Below are 21,831 nucleotides of genomic sequence, written 5' to 3' on the forward strand. Positions count from 1 at the left end.
AAACAAAAATGAGGGGCATCTGAGTGGTTCAGTAGGTTAAGTGTCCATGGGCTTTTGATTTCAGTCAGGTCATGATCCCAGGGTTCTGGGCTGGGTGTGGAGTCAATTTAGGATTCTCTCTCTACCTCTGCCCCTCCTCTCTCTCTCTGTCCTCTCTCTCTGTCTCTCCCTCTCAAAAACAAACAAACAAACAAACAAACAAACAAAAACACCATAGAGTTTTTCCTTTAAGCTAAATTCTGCACCTTCTTCCCCCCACCTTGCCCCAAACATACCAAGTAGAAACAATATTGTGAGTGAAAAGTCCTATCAATATATATTATGTCTTTTTTTCTCTAGGTAAAACTGCCATTCTCCGTCAGCAGCAACCTCTTGATTATAACTATTATACTGTGCCTATCATAATAAAAGATAGACATGGTTTAAATGCAAAACACATGTTAACAGTGAGAGTCTGCGACTGTACAACCCCGTCTGACTGTAAAATGAATATTAAAAACGTGAGAGATGTTAAGCCATCAAATGTAATACTTGGAAGATGGGCTATTCTTGCCATGGTGCTGGGTTCTGCATTGTTGTTATGTAAGTATAATTATCTAGAACGTGTTAGTTGAAAGCTTATCTAATATTTAAAATATACATATATGGTTGATCTTTATTTAATGACCTTTATAGCCTTCGGTAAATGTGTCCTTTTAAAAATCTTGTGTGTACTGTATGCTTGGGGGTTTCGATTCACAGAAGAAACATATCAGTAAGAGCAAATTAAATTTAAAGTAATTTTTGGACATGTACCCTTAGTTCTTTCAATAAGAAGGTGTGAGATGCTGTATAGATCATTTCCTCTTCTTTGAGCTCATTTTTCCACAAGTAAAATAAAGAAATTGGTTAAGATTCCTTCCCATACAAAACATAGTCTTTTAGCGAGCCAAGTTTACACACAGGAAGAATCCGTGACGAGTATTCCAAAATTCACTTAGATCTTTATGCTCACTGTTATTAATGAAGGGATTTAACATACATCTTAAGAAGACTCCAGTGAGGTGTGTCTGGCTGGCTCAGTCAAAAGAGCACAGGACTCTTGATCTCGGGGTTGTGAGTTTGAGCCTCACGTTCGGTGTAGAGTTACTTAAAAATAAATAAATAAACTTTAAAAAGAAAGAAACTTGTAATTAAAAAAAAAAAAAAAAGGACTCCTGTTAGTGGAAAACGGTCATATGGTGAACCACAGAGGAAAAGTAACGCATGCAAAGAATGTTAAGATTTTGCATTCTGTGAACTTTTTTTCAAGATGCAGAAGTGGTGGAAACCATTGCCCACACTTCATCTCTCCTTCCTACTCAGCCTCCCTCATGCCTTCCTTTCTTTTTTTGACAATGTATTTGAATACAGAACCTATTTGCATTTACAGTCTTTCCCCATAGTCTTTACTGTGTCCTAATTCACTGATTTGAGTTTCAGATTAAACTAGACGTTCCCCTTAACACGGTTATTACTTGACATACACTTTTAAAACCGGGCCCAGATTTTAGGTCACTGCCTTTCATGTTTGTATTTATGCCTAATGCCCTTTAAGTGTTTTGTATCGATTTGAATTATCAATAATACTAGCTTAAATTTCAATCAAAGGGAGTTAGTATTTCAGTGTGGAGGAGAAAAGAGAAACATTTAAGTTAATTCTGGACTTGAGAAGAGACCTGTTAGTAAACTACGCTCACTTCATCCTTCTTACTTGTATTGATTTCTTTCTCATTTTGCCAAGAACATAATCTCAACAAGACAGATGGTCTAAATACTAATACATTTGTTAATATTGTGTTTTAAATTTCACGATCCAAAGAGATCTCAATTTATGGAATAAATTCTTCAAAGTTCTGTGAAGAAACTTTTTTAAAAATCATGATTTAAATGATATACACCTGCATGAAAAAAATACTATTTTACTTAAATACTTTTTATTTTGTAGGTATTCTGTTCACTTGTTTCTGTGTTACTGCTAAGAGAACAGTAAAGAAATGTTTTCCAGACATAGCCCAGCAAAATTTAATTGTGTCAAACACGGAAGGACCCGGAGAAGAAGTGACGGTAAATTAGATTTCACTTTTGTATGGCTTGTATGGTGATCGAATGGTAACTGCTGATTGTTACATAATAATAATAATAACAACAACTAATGTTTGTTGAGCACTTACTATGTCAAGCAGAACTCCACATGCTCTGCATGCATTAACTTTTTTTTAAAGATTTTATTTATTTATTTGAGAGAGAGTGAAAGAGAGAGAGCATGAGCCTTGAGAAGGGGCAGAAGGAGAGGGAGAAGCAGACTCCCCACTGAGCAGGGAGCACGCAGGGCTCAATGTCAAGGCCCTGAGATCACAGCCTGAGCCAAAGGCAGATACTTAACCAACTGAGCCACCCAGGAACCAAACTTCGTAATTCTATTGTATTAGTTTCGTAGGACTGCAAAGAATCACAAACTGGTAATTCCTTGACTTATGGCAGTATAAATCAAATTTTCACATGGCAGTCTTCTCCTTGTGTGCATGTCTGTGTCCAAATTTTGCCTTAGCCACCCTAATTGAGTATGGCCTCATCTTTATTTAACTAAATACATATATAATGACCTACTTTGAAACAAGATCACATTCTAAGGCCCTGAGGGTTAGGACTTCAACATAATGAATTTTGATGGGAAATAAATGAGGGGCACCTGGGTGGCACAGCGGTTCCGGCGTTATGGGATCGAGTCCCACATCAGGCTCCTCCGCTGGGAGCCTGCTTCTTCCTCTCCCACTCCCCCAGCTTGTGTTCCCTCTCTCGCTGGCTGTCTCTATCTCTGTCAAATAAATAAATAAAAATCTTAAAAAAAAAAAAAAGAAATGAAAGGAAATTGTTAGTTTTAATTCGGCTCGCTCACCTTATAACTCTAACTTTATTTTTAGGAAGCAAATATTAGACTCCCCACACAGACATCCAACATTTGTGACACAAGCATGTCTGTTGGCACTCTCGGTGGCCAAGGAGTCAAAACACAGCAAAGCTTTGAGATGGTCAAAGGTGGCTACACCTTGGATTCCAGCAAAGGAGGTGGACATCAGACCTTGGAATCTATCAAGGGAGCAGGACAGGGAGTAACGGACACTGGCAGATACACGTATAACGACTGGCACAGCTTCACCCAACCTCGGCTTGGCGAGGTGAGTGCCAATGTCTTTGAGTTCGTATTCCATGAAAGTTAAAAACTATTTATAAATCAGGATTTCCCAAAAGTTTTACTCCTCAGGCACCTGGAACCCATCACCTTTTCAGTCTTTATCATAGATAAGGATTTCAGGCCCAAGCCCAAAGGAAAAAATGATCTTTTCAAGCTTAATTTTTAAAATAAGGTTTACAAAACTGCACAACTATCTGGGAATGGCATGTGTATACATGTTTAGGAAGTATAAGAAGACCGATAGCTTCTTCCCTAAAAATTACCAGGAAATCAGATCACCTGAAATGAAAGATTTGTATAGAGTGATGCATGGATCATAAATTATAAACATTTTTTAGTGTACTGAATCGTCTGTCTAGTTATGAAGGCCTAGCTATCGACATCGGCCAGATAGACTGTTCAGCTTTTATTTTGGGGTTTTAGTTCCTTGTTTTATGTTCAGATTAATCAATATTGGTGAATATTAGCCAGTTGAATATATTACGTTATTGTCACTATATAACTGTACATAAACAGAAGAATCATAGCCTATATTGGTCCCCCCAAGTATGTGAAGACGCTACAAAGATACATGGAAACTATACAAATCTTATGTTCAAATGGGAAATTGTAAATTAGCTTTTTGATGTGTGTGTATCTTTAATTTTCATAAATGTGTTCTCTAGGAGCATTTATATATCTGCTATATTTTCAGAATGAATATAATACAGACCAATCATGTGCATTTTTTATATGTAGGAATCCATTAGAGGACACACTCTGATTAAAAATTAAACAGTAAAAGGTAAATCAAAGACATTATTTTTATGCTAATATGTTTAGGTGTCTTTAAAAAAATAATAAAATGTGCTTTTTTTTGATACAGAAGGTGTATCTGTGTGGACAAGACGAGGAGCGTAAACATTCCGAAGACTACGTGCGTTCCTATAACTATGAAGGAAAAGGGTCTATGGCCGGCTCTGTGGGCTGCTGCAGTGATCGGCAGGAAGAAGAAGGGCTTGAGTTTCTAGATCATCTGGAACCCAAATTTAGGACGCTAGCAAAGACATGTGTGAAGAAATAAATGTGTGTTTTAACAGAGAAACATCTACAAATGCATATGTAGGAGTTTATTGAATGTAAAATGATAGCAGCATCTGCTAATATGTTGTTTATTGGAAGTAAACTTTGAGTCATGTATAGATAAGGATACTATAAATACAAAGCGCCCCTAAAGTCTCCTCGTCTGATATAACTTCCATATTCTCTAGAAAGAAAAGTTTCGTGTGTTAATTTTCTTTTATATGCATGTATATATTGCCCTTTTCAGGACTCTACCAACGCATGCTCTTGCATCTTCTATTTGAAAACTTACGTTACTCTCTATGCTAATGAAGTGTGTGGTGGGAGACCTGGGTATTGTCGAGGCTAATGAAAAAAGAATTTTAATTTGAGATGAAAATTAAATATTTTTTTTTCAAAATTCTGGGGAGATTGCTCTTAGAAATACTCTTAGAAATATTGCCTTTGGTGCCAGAGAATTGATTCCTCTACCTGAGTGGCTATGTATTGAAGGACTTTTAAGTATTCTTTGGTGCGGTCTTCAATTTGGTAAATAAGTACTCATTTCTCACTACACTTTCACACTGCGGCGGTGCTCTCAGCACGGTTTGCTTTCAGGAGCCTTCAGCACTTGGTCCTTGGATCTCTGCCCATATGGATGCATAATCAGGTTCCTATAGCTTCTAGGATTGTTGGAAAGGCAGGGACCAGAACAAGCCCACAATAATGTGAGCCAAAGAGATTTGGTAAGCATCAAATGGGAGGATTTCCAAGAAAGAATTGCAACCTTGATGCCCATGGTTTGACTTAGACTCACAAATATGGTGCTCGCTTCGGCAGCACATATACTAGACTCACAAATATGTTTTGTTTGCCCACCAGGATGTACTATTACCCTTTTTAAAACATAAATACCTTTGCAAGAACGCGCACTGTCTAGCTTGACAGAGGCCCACCATCTTCAAGCGTTTGTGAAACCGCCTGGCAGGCATTAGACTTGCAACCCTGATCCACGGTGCTTAGCCTTTTAAATATGCTAAAAAATGGAATGAGCATCCATATTGGAATTTAACACTCTGCCTACCTTGGTAATTACTTTAAGAAAATGGAAAATCAGAAATAATGAATTTCTAGCACGTAAATGTTAAAACATGGAAATCTATGAAAGCAACACTTAACCAAACAATTGTTGAATGATGGATAAATGAATGAACACGAGTTAACAGATTATTTTGAATGTAATTTAGAAAGAAGCCATATATTTAAATAATATTTTAGTAGTCTTTTGTGCCAAACTCTCTACATTTACAGACAATACAGTGTATATCACATGGAAATTTCTCATTCAGACCAAAAACCTGTTTCATTCTCTTTAATCTATTAACTAGTTAACTATTGAAAAGAGTGGTTAATTTTTTTAAAATTTTGTAATTCTTCTTCTTATTCTCAATTACAGCTTCTGATTAAAGCTGTTTCTTGATGTGAAATTGGATATTAGAGCAGGATATAAAAGTAGTTTTAAAAAATAAATATTTTATTTTATAGGATGTCCACAGTGTTTGATTTTTATAGCAATTGTGAGTAAAATAATTTTGGGGGGTAATTCAATTTCTGTTGTCTGAGGTATACATTACTCTGACAATGGTACCTGTTTAGAAATCTTTAGGTATAATATTAAAAATTTGGAAATAAATCATGACATGTTATAATCTTGAATGTAGGTGCAGAACATTTTCTGAGCAATTAAAAACCATTAGCCGAACATTAATTTATATGTTTGTTTATGTTTTCATTTCTTGTATTTACTTCAATAGGAAAGAGAAATTTTATATCTGAACAAAAAGTAGAATTAAAGTCCAAAGGTTAGCAAAATAAGACACTCTAAAAGTATTATCAGAATTGTTAGAAAGTACAGAAAATGAATTTGTATTAAGCAGTTTGGGCTATTTTAAATATTTTCAAATACTATTAAAATTTATCTCACAGGGGATCTATGATTTGTCTTTTATTTAGGAAATCCATGTTCTCTGTTTACATTCAAAATTAAATGTTATTTGTATGACTGATAAAATTTATGAAACTCCACTGTCTTGTTTACCAATTTAGTTGGTTAATAAAGCATTCTATTATTTTTATGGCTTATTTCATATAAGTTAATCATCAATCATCAATAAGTAAATCATTACGAACTGTTCTTCCTTTTATTAAATCTATAGTTAGGGAAAATATAAATTAAGTTTTTCTTATCTTGATTCAGATCTCAAAAGTATACCATGTTGAAAAAATTCCATGGGGATACCACGATAGATGAAAATTGATATAATTATTATAAATTAGCTTTGTTAAATACCTCTAACTTTACTGAGCTTTCAATTCTCCTGAGTTTACTAAAAATATTTTATAAAGCTTGATATCTATGCTTGTGTTTACTTTTAGAAAATGGAATATGCTGTTATTTGGAAATTGTTCACAATAGATGTTGAGTTGAGGAATTTTATTATCGTAGAAAAGAAAAGCTAACTCCATTTCGTAGTGTCTTAGCTTTAAAAACCCTGTACCAGTTGAAAATCCTCAGTTAGATGAGGGTAACGAAACAAAACAAACTATGTATATTTCTGCATGTCTCTGGTTTCTTATCGATGCTTTTCTAATAAATCTGAAGGAACACTGCATTTGTCTTTCTATTACACAGGGAAAAGAGAGAGAGCAGGAGAATGTGTTACTAAGAACGAATAGACCATTGTATATTTTGTAGGGTTCGGGAAAATTAAGGGAGCATAATTTTTAAAAACTCTTTGAAAGCATAATGCTGCATAAAAAAAATAATAAAAATCACAATCTCAAATTCTTATCACTAACAATAAAATAACCACTTGCAAATATATGAATAAACAAAATAAGAAGCATCATAGAAACAAATCCATTAAGTACATTCATAACACACATTTTGTAAAGATTGATCAAATTATTTTAAAGTCTTCAGTGTTGAAGTACAAAAATTTGAGTAAATTTGAAGAGGTAATTGGCTTTACTCCGGGACTCATGAATCTACCAGCATCCCCTCTAGTAAACAGCCAGGCTTTCTGAGGAGTTGTGCAAAATGGAAGGTTTTTATAGGCAGAAGGAGGGGGTGAGGGGAGAAAGTCATTAGCAAAAGGAAAGAAAGGAATGTTTTGGGCCAGGTGTTATTATGCAGATTATCTCACTAATGCTGATCAGGAAATTTCCGATTGACTTGAAAGGTCACACTTTTGGGAGAGTCTGAAACTGCAAATAAGTCCTGGATTGCTGTCCTGGGGACAAATGACTCCATTTTGGGCCTGTTGTTCCTTCCCAACACTATTTGAAGTTAAGTTTTTTGATTGATAAGAATAAAATGCCCTTTGATAAAACCAATCTGCAGTTAGAAGTTGTTCCAAACTGTAGAAAGAAAAAAAAAATTAGAAACAAGTGTGGACTTCCTCTGTATTTGGCCAAACATTTTTTTTTAAGATTTAGTAATTTATTTGCAAGAGAGTGTTCACGCATGAGCAGAGAGAAAGGGAGAGAGAACCCTCAAGCCGGCAGAGCCCCACATGGGGCTCGATCCCAAGACCTTGAGACTACATTTTTAAAATTTAGTTGTCAGTATGCAGTGATGAATAACTGTAATTTTGGAGTGTTCTTTTTTGCCTGTATTTAGGGAACTCTAAATGCTATAACATGGAATTATTAGTGTTAAAAGAAACTCCAAGGCTTCCTTTGAGATAGCCAAGGTTTTGCCTAGAATTCATACTAAAAATTCATGTAGGAAATTATTATTAAAAAAAATTCATGTAGCATTATTTTCTGCTAGAAGTCTGTAATCCAAAGTGGAAATAAAAGAATTCCTAATGTATACAGAAAATTGAGGGATTCAGGGTGCCTGACATTTGCATAGTTTATTTGTACAAATTTTAAAATCCAAATTCACAAAGACAGGTCATCTGTAGTAGGTATTCTACAAGACGGATATGATACTGGCTGTGCCCCCCATATTTCTCACCTGTCTGAGATCTATGCTGGAATTCTATTATCAGCGGTTCTTGAAATGTGATTCCTGGGCCAGCAGCATCCACATCATAAAGGAACTTGTTAGAAAGGCTAATTTTAGGGCGCCTGGGTGGCGCAGCGGTTAAGCATCTGCCTTCGGCTCAGGGTGTGATCCCGGCGTTATGGGATCGAGTCCCACATCGGGCTCCTCCGCTGTGAGCCTGCTTCTTCCTCTCCCACTCCCCTGCTGTGTTCCCTCCCTCGCTGGCTGTCTCTATCTCTGTCAAATAAATAAATAAATCTTTAAAAAAAAAAAAAGGGAAGGCTAATTTTGGGGTCCCTCCCCTAGGTCGGTCAGATAGGAAACAGGGAGAGTGAGGCCCTCCTGGCATTGCTGAGGTATTGCCAAATTCACCTCAGTCCTAGTTCTTTGCTACTCTTGAGTTGTTCACACCACCTGAGAGCTTGTGAGGAAAGTGGATTCAGGCCCCAGCCCAGACCTAGTGAATCAGAATCCGCCTTTCAGCAAGCTCCCCGGAGGTCTACCCTCACAGGAAACTTTGATTAGCCTGGGTAGTGGATCCCTCGAGAGGAACCTGCAAAAACTAATATGCGAACAGCACAATGAGCCAATTAGAGTAGGCGACACAAGCAGCCTCAGGCAGCAAGTCTGCGGCCGCCATCTGGTAGGAAAATTGTCCCAGTTCACCTTGCAGCCTAAATTCAAGCCAGCTTGCCTCTCACCACCCACTCACGTCCAGCTCTGTGTTCTTCTGTCCCTGGATAACTGACTCTAGGAACTTCATACCTAAGAGTGCCCTGCATTGGAGGACAATGACCCATCAGGTAACCAAATTTAGGGAGATGACACGTTCATTGTCACTTTACTTAGTAAATTCATTTTGCTAACCCACAATTTAAAAAATCACATTTTGATGTTAATTATTTTTGACCAAGCCTAGCCAATAAATTTACCAAATCATGTTTAAAAATCAACCTGAATAATCCTGATGGTTTAAGCAAAACACTCGTAGTTTCCTGATTTCATTTTGGCAAATAGGTGTCTTGATGTATTCTTTTCTGACTGGGCCAATTTATCTCCATGTACATTTCTAACGTTTTATTTTTCTGGGTGGAGCTGACTTTGAGTATATTCTAGGTGTGGCTGAGAACCTGTCAGAACCAGCGGTGTTATATTAAGCAACCACAGTCTGCCATGATTATTTCCTTTTGTGTCAGACTGGGTGGAAGAAAATTAAGACAAATTTTCAGTTTTTTTCAGAGTTGTTTTAAGTTTAATATAGTACATTATTAATGTTAAATATATATAATACCATAGAAATACAGAATATAACTGTTAAATATGTTAAATTAAAGATTAATATTAAATACTAATTTGATATTTATGCTTTTATATTAAATATATTTGAAGTTAAACATTAAGAAGACTGTTGACGCTTATGAACACATGTCCCTTGGTATTTTTTTTTTTAAAGGTATTTTGTGAGGGTGATGGCAGAGACTGCTGGCTGTCTACCTACTGTCTCCTAACCTAATTCTTCATTAGAGATGGAGCTCTGATTTCATTAAGGTTGGCTATGTGCCTCGCTGAGAGACCACTATTTCCCAACCCCCTTGAACCAAGTGTGACGTGCCCCAAATTCTAGCCAGTGAGAAGTGAAATGCTGTGTATAAGATTTCTGAGTAGGTATCTTAAAGGACCTGATTCAGCTAGAAGAATGTTTTTTTTTTCTTCTCCCAATTGTTTTTTGTTTTGTTTTTTAAGTAAGCTCTACACCAAATGTTGGGCTTGAACTCATGACCCTAAGATTTTAAAAATTTCATGGTACCTAGAACACAGATGTGTTGGCTGTGCTCAAGCAATCCTGTTGTGAGCTGCAGGTTGGAAGCTATCAGCCATTTGTTGAAAATGGAGGAACGTAAGGTTAGGAGGCTGGATCGCTGGTAACTTTGTGGAGCCTCCAAACCAGCCCTGGATGTCCTACCTCCAGGCTTGTTCACTCGAGTGAAAAGTCTTGAGTGTTTAATCAATGAAATTTTGGGTTTTCCATTAAATGTAGCTGAACCTTATCTGATTCAGGTAGAGAACAGAGACTGAATGGAAATAATTGATTTACCGAAGTCATGATTCAATAAACTTGGGAACTCATTTTCTTTTGGCTAAGATTTTAAAAATGGTTGGTCTTGAAGACATTTCAGTGTTTTCTTTCCTTTTTTTTTTTTTTTTTTTTTGAGAGAGGGAGTGTGCTCAGGGGGAGGGGCAGAGGGAGAGAGAGAATCTCAAGCAGACTCTGAGCTGAATGCAGAGCCTGAGCAGGACTCGATCTCACCACCAGGAGATCATGACCTGAGCTGAAAAAGAAGTCGGACACTTAACCGACAACCACCCAGATGCCCCAAGACACACATTTTTATTTTTTATTTTTTTAAAGATTTAATTTATTTTTTTGAGAGTAGAGAGAGCAAGTGAGAGAGAGAGAAGGAGAGGGAGAGAGAGAGAGAGCATGAACAGGTGGAAGGGGCAGAGGGAGAAGCAGACTCCCCTCTGATCAGGGAGCCCAACTTGGGGCTCCATCCCAGAACCCTTAGATCATCCTGAGCCGAAGTCAGATGCTTAACCGACTGAGCCACCCAGACGCCCCGAGACACACATTTTTAAATGCTGCCTACTGCTTCTACCACCTCATCTTCTGTTCCTCTGAACTGTGGGATCAAATTGATGTGTTCCCTTAAGTCTGAAAGATTCAATATTTTGTTCCATTCTCATAGCCTGCCGCATGCTCTCATTTTTCAGTTAATTAACATACAGGTAAATAAAAGTAAATAAAATTTATTTTCCTATTAATCCAATGGATTTCTGTCATAATCTGAAACTGTTCTTATACCAGCTCAAATAGACTTCAAATGAGTAAAGGCGTGTTTGACAAATACAGGAAATTACAGAAGTTTCAGCATGTGACAAAGAAGACAATGTTATGGTTTTGGTGCATGACAAATGGTGATTCCATATCCTAATAGACTCAGTTGGAATTCTGTTTTTTAACATTAGTGGCCATATAAAAATGCATTTTAAAAATTATCTCAGTGAATTGGTTAGGACTTGCCTTCGAGTACTTGGTAAAGAGAAATAAAGTGGCTGAGACAATGTAAAAGTTTATTTTCACTAATGTAAAACAAGCTCAAAAATCTTGGACTTGTATGGATGCTTTTTTTTTTCTAATTTATTTTAGAATTGCCAGAAGAGGAAGCTTTACAGATTTGAATCCATTAAGTCTGAAGATTTCTCCAAAGGAATAGATAACCAAAAGTAAGTCAAAAAAGCAAATAAGAAAATTAGGGGGGAAAAAAATAAGATTTGTGAGAGACAATGTATTACTGTTAGTAATACACTAATGAATTTCATAAGTTGATATGAAAATAATAAATTACTAAGTAAAATGGGCAAAGAATATAAGCAGATCATTCATAGAAGAAAGAACACTTAAATTTCATTTGAACGAATGAAAATATTCTAATCTCACCGATAGATTTAAAACAATGAAAAATTAAACATCTGTTTACTACTATATTTCTTTCATTCAAATTAAGTAATTTTTAAAGTACATATATTTGGGGAAAAGTATGGAGAAATAGAATCTCTCATAAATTACTTGAAATTGTTCAGAAGATTTTTGGTAGGTTACATAAAAATGCTTTAATAATGGTTACATTTTAGAAGTAGGACTTATTTTCTTATGAGAAAGACATGTTTTCATCATTTACTCTTATCCTTTGTATTCTTTTTATCATGTACAAGTATAAGTTTTGGGGTTTCGTACTTTGTTTTTTGTTTTTGTTTTTCTGTATGGATGCCCGGGAATGTCCCGGGAACCTTTACTCTTTCTGCTCAACCATCTTTTGTGCAAATTGCTTCACGATTACAAGATGGCTAATGCAACTCCAGCCATCACATCTGTGTCTATAAGAGGAAAAAAGAGGAAAGAGGAAGACTTTTTTTAGGAAGCATTTCCAGAAGCTCTCTCCAACACCTTCTGCATATCCTTGGGAGAACTTAGCCACATGTCCATCCCTATCTGCAAGAAAGAGTAAGAAATGTGGTATTTCAGCTAAACAAAATCAAGGCACTATAACTAAGGAAGATGTTTAATAATGATATGAGGTAATCTGGGGACAAATGTGCAGAAGGAATATTGTTTCTTATTCTTAACCAATATTACTCTGCCCCAGGTCAATATGATTCTTAGCAAAATATTTATTCCTTATATAATAGTTAAGGGACTGTATACTTAAAGTGGAGAGACATATTCTTTCACTCGCCAAGTTTTAAAAAGTACTGCGGAACAAAAACTTATTTTAAAAAATCACATAAGTAAAACTTAAGGTTTTTTAAAGATTAAAACTTGATTACATCTGCAGGCCAAGATGTAGCCGGCAAATGTTTAAAAAAAAAATTATGAATGCATTGCTATACTCAAATCAAGACATTTTACCTGAAACATAAATTTGTGACTTCTTTTGAAAAATTGGCAGTTCTGGTGAAACTGAGTCCATATTCCCAAAGGCTACAAATTGGCTAGAAGTGGAAAGTGCCTTTCCCAGTGCCCTCTGTCAAAGCCAGCGTCCTCTGAAGCTTGCCCTTCATGTCTCAGATAAGAAGGCTTCAGCTGAAACAAGTTTTCTATACTTTTATCTTTTTTGAAACAATTTCAGAATAATTAAAAAGGGCTGCTTTTTCCAACCAACCTGACTTATTTATTTTGATTTCTTTCCTGACCCCTGCAGGCATTGAGGTGTGTAGTTACTTGTGCTAAATGAATTTCAATATAAAATGAATTATGTTGCCATGTGGCACACAATATAATTGACTTCTTCCCAGTGTTCATTGTTTATTGCTTTTTCTCTTCTCCCTGGATTTGAGTGTAAGCTCCACCAGAAAGGTGCACAGCACATAAAGGGAACTCAATAAATGTTTTTGGAAGAAATTTATTGCATGCTTACTATGTGCAAGCATTCCAGAACTCTCTTTTCACAAATATTATCCCATTGAAAATATTAACAACATACTTCCAATTTAGGCATTATTATTCCTCTTTACTAATAAGGAAACTGAGGTGGAGAGAGGTTAGCTGACTCAAACAAGCTCAGACTGCTAGGTTTCCAAAGAGCCAGGAGTTAAATGCAAGTCTGACCAATGATTGCACCCTGAACATTCCTCTTCAACTGGCCTTCCATATCCGTAACACAATGGAAAAAAATGTTTAGGACTTCGTAATCCTAAAAGAAAATTATATGTCCTGTGACTCTAGGTTGCTTATTCAGACCTTCTACTATGTAAATTTCAATCGTCAGCAGGTAAATTTCCATGGGAAAGAGGATGACAAAACACAGTCTTTCTTACATCAGAGCAATTCTCTCCACACCAGAAGCTGTGGGTTAAGTAGATGAATTGTTTCCATATGGAGTTGCCCTAGTTATGTGTCTATGTGTAACAATCAAGTTTGCATCTCCAGATTGGATGTCTCTTGACTTCCACATCCATATCCCTTACAAATTATTTTCAGCCCCATGGCTCACAGAAATATCAAACTCAGTATCTTCAAAAGCGAATTATTTAAAACCTTCACAAATGAACACTTTGCTGCTGTCCTTATCTTTGTGACTAACAGTATCATCTACTCTTTGTCCAAACATACAACAAGCGCAGAATTCTGCAATTATCTGGGCATAAGAAGAATAGAAAATTAACGCACTCCCAGAGGAGACAGACTGATAAATCAAGTAATTACAACACTTGGGTCAGATAACAAAGAGGAGAGGCACATGTCAAAGCCTGTATGCACACAGAAGACTTGGAAGTGCTTTTCCCTGCACAGGGAAGTGAGGGAAAGCTCCATGAGCACGATGAAAGGAGGCATTCTAGTTGAAGTGGAAGTTAGCATTCCCAAAGCAAACAAAGCCAAAAACAAACAACCAAAAGCAAAACAAAACAAGCAAAAAATAAGAATGACTGGAGTTCCAAAAAACACAGTTCTAAAAACCACTATTATGCAGGATGGATTGGAAGGCTCTTAGAGCTGGAAGACCAATGAAGATGGTCCAGATGAGAGATCAGGAATCACATACAGCAATTAAGCTGGAGACAGCTGGATGTGAGCGTGAGGCAGAGACAGTGTCTAGGATGACTCCCTGGTTTCTTTCTTGAGTAAGTGGGAGCATCATGAAACCATTAACACGAGAAAGAGAAACGCAGAGCAGTTTTATTATGGAAAGACAATGGCTTTGTTTTGAGCCGTTTTAAACTTGGAAGTATCTGTGGGAGTTGCAGAGAGGTATGTCCTGTCTCACAGTTGGAAAGGACATGATTGATGCTCCCCACCCCCACCTCCTACCTTTTATTACTTAACATCCAGGTTATACGTCCCTAAATAGTGGAAGTTGATTTAGGGCAGGGACAACATTTTAAATTGCTTTCTATCTAAGTAACTATTGGTATAAATACTTGTTTTCTCTGTATGAATATTCAAAGCATCTTGTCTTTCCTCTGTTCAGCAAGGACCACCTAGTCATTTCCCCCCTTACACGTCCTTCCTCCCTCTACTAGTATCACTTCACCCCTACTCTAAACTCTAGGATCTGTTGTGAAAATCAAGCCAACCAGCAATGCTAGTGAGGATTACTATTGAGTGAAGTAAGATGAATGTGAGAAAGAAGGGTATGAATTGTATCTCAATAAATTTGTTATTAAAAAAGAAAAAAAAAAGAAGAGATGAGAAAAAAAGAAGAGCTCAGAGAATGAGGAGGTGGTTTAATTTATGTGGTGATAGTTGTTGTTGAGAAATAGAAGGATAAAGTTAAATTCAAGTGTTCAGGAAGCAGCAACAAACTGAATACAGGACATCCGGAAGGAAGAAAAGATTGTAAAGATGGTTGCAGCGTATTAAGAATACCTCCTGAGAAGGCTAGAAAAGACTGGAAGTACTTGAACAGGTTGGTGTTTGACTGTTTTCTAGAAGGCCCATTGGGCTGAGACTGGGCCTGGCAGGGGCGGCTGGGAGCACCAGCACAGTCACTGGTAGGCAAACGTCAGGGGAATGATGGCATTGGTGTTTGGTTTTGCTCTTCAGTTTTATTAGGCATAATTGACAAGTAAAATTTATATATACAAAGCGTACAATGCGATGATTTATTATACGTAATACTTTATGAAATGATTCTCAGAATTAGGTGAATCAGCAAATCCGTCAGTTCTTAGAGTTACCTTGTTTGGTTTGTGTGTATGGTAAGAACGCTTTGGGGTCTCCCTGCTTAGCAAATTGCAAGTACACAATACAGCGTTGTTACCTACGGTCGCCAGGCTATCCGTGAGATCTCCGAAGCTTATTCATTTCATAACTGAAGCCTTGTACCTTTTGACTGGCATCTTTGTCGCTCCCCTACCTCTCAGCCCCTGATAAACACACTTTAATCTTCATTAGGATATCTATCTCTATCTCTAGCCCTATCTATCTATCTACCCATCCATCCATCCATCTCTCTCTCTATCTATCCAATATTGACTATCTGGCTTCCTCAAAACTGCTTAGATGAAAAACCCAACCATAGATACCTGAATCCCTGCTATTATTTCTCTCGCGCAAGCTCCATAGAATTGTCTGTATGGAAAACATCTTCGTTGCAGACCAAAGCTTGTAATTAAGAATCCTGGGACTTTTTATTTTTGGTTTGAGCCTCATGTTTATGACCATTGTTTATTAACATTTTTCATATGTTTTCTGCAACTGGAAATTACTTAAATCTCTCCTGCCTCATTTTCAGTTGTTTTGAAGGATCGCTGCCTCTATATGGGGTGACTTCTCAGATGCCCGAGTGTAAATTTCAGGTTTGCTTATAGCCAATATTTTACCTATGCTTAACTCAAAGTAACATCATAATTTGTTAATAATTAGTCTATGGATTACAGGCAGTTTGATAGCATATATATATATATATATATATATATATATATATATATATATATTCAACAAATATTTACAAGGGCCCACATTGTGACAGGCACAGCTGAGGCCACTGAAAGTGGAGAGCAATATAAGACCTCATGAAAATGACATTGACTGAAATCCACAGGAAGTCATCAGAGATTTGAAATTTCAATTAGGGTGGACAGGGGAAACCCCGGAGAGAAGGGGACGCAAGGGTCAAGAGCTGAAGGAGGTGAGAAAGCAGGCAGCGTGGCCGGCTGAGGGAAGAGCGTTGCGTGCAGAAGTGAAAGCCTGTGGAGGAGTGTACCCTGCACGTTCAAGGAACTGCCGAGCCCCCCCTCCCCCGCCCCGGGGGGCTGGAGGCATAGCACATGATCCGGAAGTTAAGAGCTGGAGTCCGAGACACACCGCGGTGGAATGTGTCAGCCCCCGTGGACCACTGGACAAACTCTGGATTTGATCTCAATAAGATGAGAAGCCTCGGAAGGAATTTTTTTTTTTTTAATCTTTTAACTTTGGAATCCTTCTAGAGGAGTTTGGGTAGAGAAATGTCATGATCTGACCTATTTATTACCAGGGACAGTCTGGCTGCTGGATTGAAAAGAGACTGAAGTAAGGCATTTTGGAAGCAGAAAGACCAATTAGGAGGTTTTTTGAACAACCCAGGTGGGAGACAACAGTGATCTGGAGGAAAATGGACATGGTGGGCAGGGGGGAGATGGCGGGTATATTTTAAAGGTGGAGTTCATAGGATTTACTGACAGAATGGATTTTGAGTATAAGAGAAAGAGGGGAAGTCTGCAAGATGTTTTGACAGAAACAACTGGGAAGGATGGAATTGCCATTTATTGAAAGGGACGAGACTGTGGGCATCCTCAATGGGGAAGATCGGGAACTCAGATTTGGAAACATTAACTTTGCAGTGCCTTCCAGACATCTAAGCTAAAATGTCACATGGACAGTCAGAGCCTGAAGTTTAAGGGAAAGATGGGGGATAGAGCTTTTGGTTTACCAATCATCAGCATGGAGATGGCGTGTAAAGTCAGAAGCCTGGGTGAGATCAACAAGGGAGTGAGCAGGGATAGAACCAGAAGAAAGGTTCAATCACCGAGTCCTGGGCACTCAACTAGTTAGAGGTCATGGAGGGGAAGGGGAATCAATCAGTGAGGTGCGGAAGGAAAAAGAGAAACCAAGTAGAGAATGTGTTTCAAGGGCAGTGTGCAAACTCTTTGCAATTAAGACAACAACGTGAAGCTGGAAAATGACTATTATACTAATATGAAAGTCCCCCCAACCTTTGTAAAAACACTTTCGGTGAAGCAGTAGGTGAGAAAATCTGATTAGAAAGAGCTCAAGAGATAATGAGGAAAGAAATCAAAGACAGTAAATATAAAACATCTTTTCCTAGAATTTTTTTCTGTAAAGGAGAGCAGAGAAATGGGCTGTGATAGCTGGACAGAGAGATAAGACTTAGAAAGGCAGAGAGATGCCTGGTGTTTTTGTTGTTGCTGTTTTTGTTTTTATTTTTTTTAGTTGATATGCTACTGGAGAGGATAGTGTTGGACTAAATTGATGCTGTAGGAGACGAGGAGCAGAACTACCCGACCAATGGCCTTGAGTAGGTGGGAGGGGATGGGAATGAATACGCAAAGGGAGAAGCAAGGTTGTTCGTCCATAGCACAGCAGAAACCACTCGGATGGTACAGATCCAGGCAGGTGGTAGGTGTGGGGTAGCTTGCCGAAGCTCTTGACTGTTTCTTCTTTCTCTGTGCAGTGGAAAGCTAAGTCAGAATGGAAAGTGAGAATCGCGGGGCATATACAGGAAGTTTGAGCAGAGAAAAGGAGGCTTTTATTTTTTATTTTTAAAAAAATTTTTAAAGATTTTTATTTATTTATTTGAGAGAGAGCGAGTGAACACAAGCATGGGAGGGGCAGAGGCTGAGGCAGAGGGAGAAGCAGGCTTCCCGCCGAGCAGGGAGCCTGGTGCGGGGCTCCATCGCAGGACCCCCGGGACCGTGACCCTAGCCGAAGGCAGATGCTTAACTGACTGAGCCACTCAGGCGCCCCAGAAAAGGAGGTTTTGAAAAAAAAAAAAAAGCCAAATAGAGTGGGGGCTGGCTGGGTGGACTGGGCAGATAGGGTAAGGCTCTGGGCAGTGTTAACTCCAACTTAAGACACTGATCGTGACCTTAAAGTGAAACTCCTGGACTTGGGTATGAGTTCATCTTCAGCCACATTCAGCCGTGACTACACAGGAGCTGGGAAGCTGGAGAGTTAGACTGAACTGGGGAGTAACTTTGACCAGGGAGAATCAGCTTCTGATTTTGTCAGTTCAACAGGTGTAAAAGGATATTTTATGATTTTAACATGTAGTTCTCTAATTTTTAAAAATATACTTTGTAGGCTTTGGGATTCCTCTGTTGTAAAATGTCTGGTCAGACTCTGCCCATTTTTTTCTATTGAAGTTTCTGTCACGTTCCCATTGATGTGTGGGAGTTCCTTGCATGTTCTAGATATTATTCCCTTGTCTGTGTTAGTCATAACTAATGTCTTTCCCAACCTACCATCTGTGTCTTACCTTTATTCATGGTGTCCTTTGTTGAATAGAAAGTCTGACTTTAATGTAATCGAATTTATCCCATTTTATTATTATTCCTATTTGATACATGCTTTTGGGGTATCATTTCAAAAATCTTTCCCTACCTCTGGGTCACACAGATATTCTCTATATCATCTTCCGTGGACTTTATGTCTTTGTCACCACAGGAAAGTTTAAACCATCTGAAGGCCGCTTTGTATGTGGTGTTTAGTAGGGAATCCGTTTTGTTTTTCTCCAATAATGATTCAGTTTTCCTAATGCCACCACTAAGTAATCTCCCCTCTTCTCAATGGTGTGTGCTATCCCCACTTTATCAGATATTAAGTTCCCACATATGCACTGGTCTCTAAGTTAAAATTCATTAGGATATTTATCTGTTTTTGTGCCCAAAAAACACACTAGAAATCTTGATAGGCCCATCACACATTTTAACAAATATGCTAATACATGTCCATCATGCATGAGATCAGATTAGGAACTCTCATCCTGCTAAATTGGATCCGAGACATCGCTTTAATAGGCCAATAAATATTAAAAATAGAGAAAGGAAAACAAAGAATTACTGATCAAAAAAGTGCTCAGGCATTACTCATTTATTCATTCATTTACTCGCTCATACAACACATACTTACTAGGTGCCTATGGGCGGGGATTCATGATGGGTAGAGCTGGAGATGCAAGGTTGAGCCAGAAGAAGCAAGTCACTGAAGTCCTGAAACCACACCATCTTGGATGAGAAACAAACATTAGTCAAATAATTATTCAAACAAATTTAACGTTGTACTTGTGACAAGTACTGTAAACAAGAGGAGCTGTTTAAGGAGGAAGGCTTGACTTCTAGAATTTGACCTGGTAGAGGAGAAAATAAAAGGTAATATTTGTAGGGTGGACGGGAAGTAACCAGGCTAGGGAGTTGGAAGAAAGTTCCAGGAGAGGAAAGAGCATGTACAGAGCACCTATGGTAGAAAGGGCCTGAGTGCAAAGGTCTGAAAAAAAATACAGATGTGTTTGTGCATCAATATTTAGGAGTCAGAGCAGGTGTTAGCCACGGAGACTGCATGGGCACAGCCAGCAAGGGAAGAAGAAAACAGGACACACTGCTGTGCAAGAAGCCAGGAGCAAGTATGCTCTAGGCTGGGCCATCTCACCGCACAGTGCATTTCCGTTCTCTAGCTCCTTTTAAGCAGTGGGTAACATTTCCTGATCCATGAACAGATTTAACACACGATGTTTATATCGGTTATTTTTTCATCCTTATAGGATGCTATTTATCCAGCATTTTGTACTTAACTTGAGATTAATCTTCTCTTCTTCTACAAAGGAGTCAGCAGGATCTATATCTCAATGGAACATGCTTCTTGTCCTACCCAGTTATTTTATTTTTCCCTACGTGTTTCCCTGTCTTGTTCACCACAGGATTCCCAATGCCAAGAACAATGCCTGAGACATAGTAGGTTCCCAATAAAACTTGTCAAATGAGTTAATTAGTAAGGTAAACAAATGAAAATTTTGTAATTTTACATTTTTGTATGTTTGCTCATTGCACTCCTGGGGGTTGTATATCAATGGCATCTATTAAAAGTGTAGCAGGTGTCAGGGACCGACTCTGGTCATGTTCAACACAACTGCCTCAAAATTCTTTCATTGGCTTGTTTTTATTGAGGGTTTATTAAGTCAAAAGTACTGTAATAAGAATTGATTTATAATTTATTTCACACTTTATCCCTTTAGCTAAAAAATATACTTTGAAATGTCATGGAAACTGAGTTGATTAGTACACTATGCTTTATTGAGGCCAATTTTGAAAAGAACATCAAAGAAATATAGACAGCATTAAAAAATAAAAAAATTATTTGTTGGACAATAACATTTAAAAAAACTTTTCTCCCATTATATAAAAGGATTCTTCTTACGAAAAAACGGCCTAAATTTTCAGAAAGTGCACCACAGCGCCGACTGTGGCATTTCACCTTAGTGTTGCCTACTTGATCCATTTGGGTCAGACAAGGTCTGGGGGTCACGCTGAGGGAAAGGGGTTGAAGGATTTGCCTGTGGGGAGCTACTTGGCCCTGGGGTTCGTCCCTAGACCAGCGTCTGAGGTGGTACTGGTAGAACAGGAACCAGGGAGCTGGGGTTGCTGTTTGTTCATCTCTGTAAGGACAACTCTGATTCTGATTTTCCATGTAGAAATAAACATCCATTTCCAGCTGACCTTTTCAAAAAATCAGCCACAAGAAGTCTAAGTAATTTAATTTTAGAAGTGGAAGTGACCATAGACGGCATCCAGTATTTAATTACCTTACTTAATTGCGACTTCCTTTAAGCTGTTCCTGAACTTTGGTCTGGTGCAAGCTTTGCTAGAGCATGCTGGAAAACCAGTTCAAGTCAGCAGTCATCCTCACAGCCAAAAGACCTTTTTTTAATTATTATTATTCTTTATTTATTTGAGAGAGAGAGAGAGAGATCACAGGCGCAAGCACAGGAGTGGAGGTGGGAGGTGGGGAGGGGAGAAGCAGACTCCCCGCTGAGCAGGGAGCTCTAAGACACTGGGCTGGATCCCAGGGCCCTGAGATCATGACCTGAGCTGAAGGCAGACACTTAACAGACTGAGCCACCCAGGCATCCCCCCAAAAGACATTCTTAAAAAAAAAAAAATTCTACACCCATTTCATTGTCTATTCAAATTTATACCTGATATTTCAAAATTGTATTATTGAGGAATCCATTTCAGTGACCATACAGTCTAATCTAAATACATTAAATAAATTGGGCAACTTGCTGAGAGGAAGTCCCTTACATTTCATTCCTTTGTTTAAAAAAAGTCACAATACCCCCCATCACCATTTTAATAGCCTCAATTAGTGTGAAAGATGAAAATAAATATCTAAGATGAATTCTTTTCATATTGCTCTTCCACCCTTCTCTGGAATGAGGAAAAACGTAAGCTACCCTTAAGGCATTAGGGG

The 21,831-nt window shown here is 38.0% G+C and overlaps 1 protein-coding gene across 3 annotated transcripts in view; it reads left to right on the forward strand.

Annotated features, from left to right (window-relative positions):
* The window catches only part of DSC1 (desmocollin 1), a 325,511-nt gene extending 319,176 nt beyond the window's left edge, over positions 1-6,335 (forward strand). For 2 of the 3 annotated variants that reach the window (XM_087869901.1, XM_045781942.2), the window contains 4 exons: positions 340-582; positions 1,967-2,085; positions 2,943-3,197; positions 4,080-6,335. In XM_087869901.1, the coding sequence (XP_087726027.1) occupies positions 340-582; positions 1,967-2,085; positions 2,943-3,197; positions 4,080-4,277 (815 nt within the window). In that variant the 3' untranslated portion in view covers positions 4,278-6,335. Of the gene's footprint in view, positions 1-339; positions 583-1,966; positions 2,086-2,942; positions 3,198-3,952; positions 3,999-4,079 lie in introns of all 3 variants that reach the window. The other variant, XM_087869902.1, reaches the window with a different exon arrangement.
* Positions 6,336-21,831: the final 15,496 nt, after the last annotated feature.

This window comes from Ursus americanus, chromosome 19 (genome assembly GCF_024610735.1).
Source record: "Ursus americanus isolate L20-20 chromosome 19, mUrsAme1.1.p, whole genome shotgun sequence".
NCBI classification, from domain to species: Eukaryota; Metazoa; Chordata; class Mammalia; order Carnivora; family Ursidae; genus Ursus; species Ursus americanus.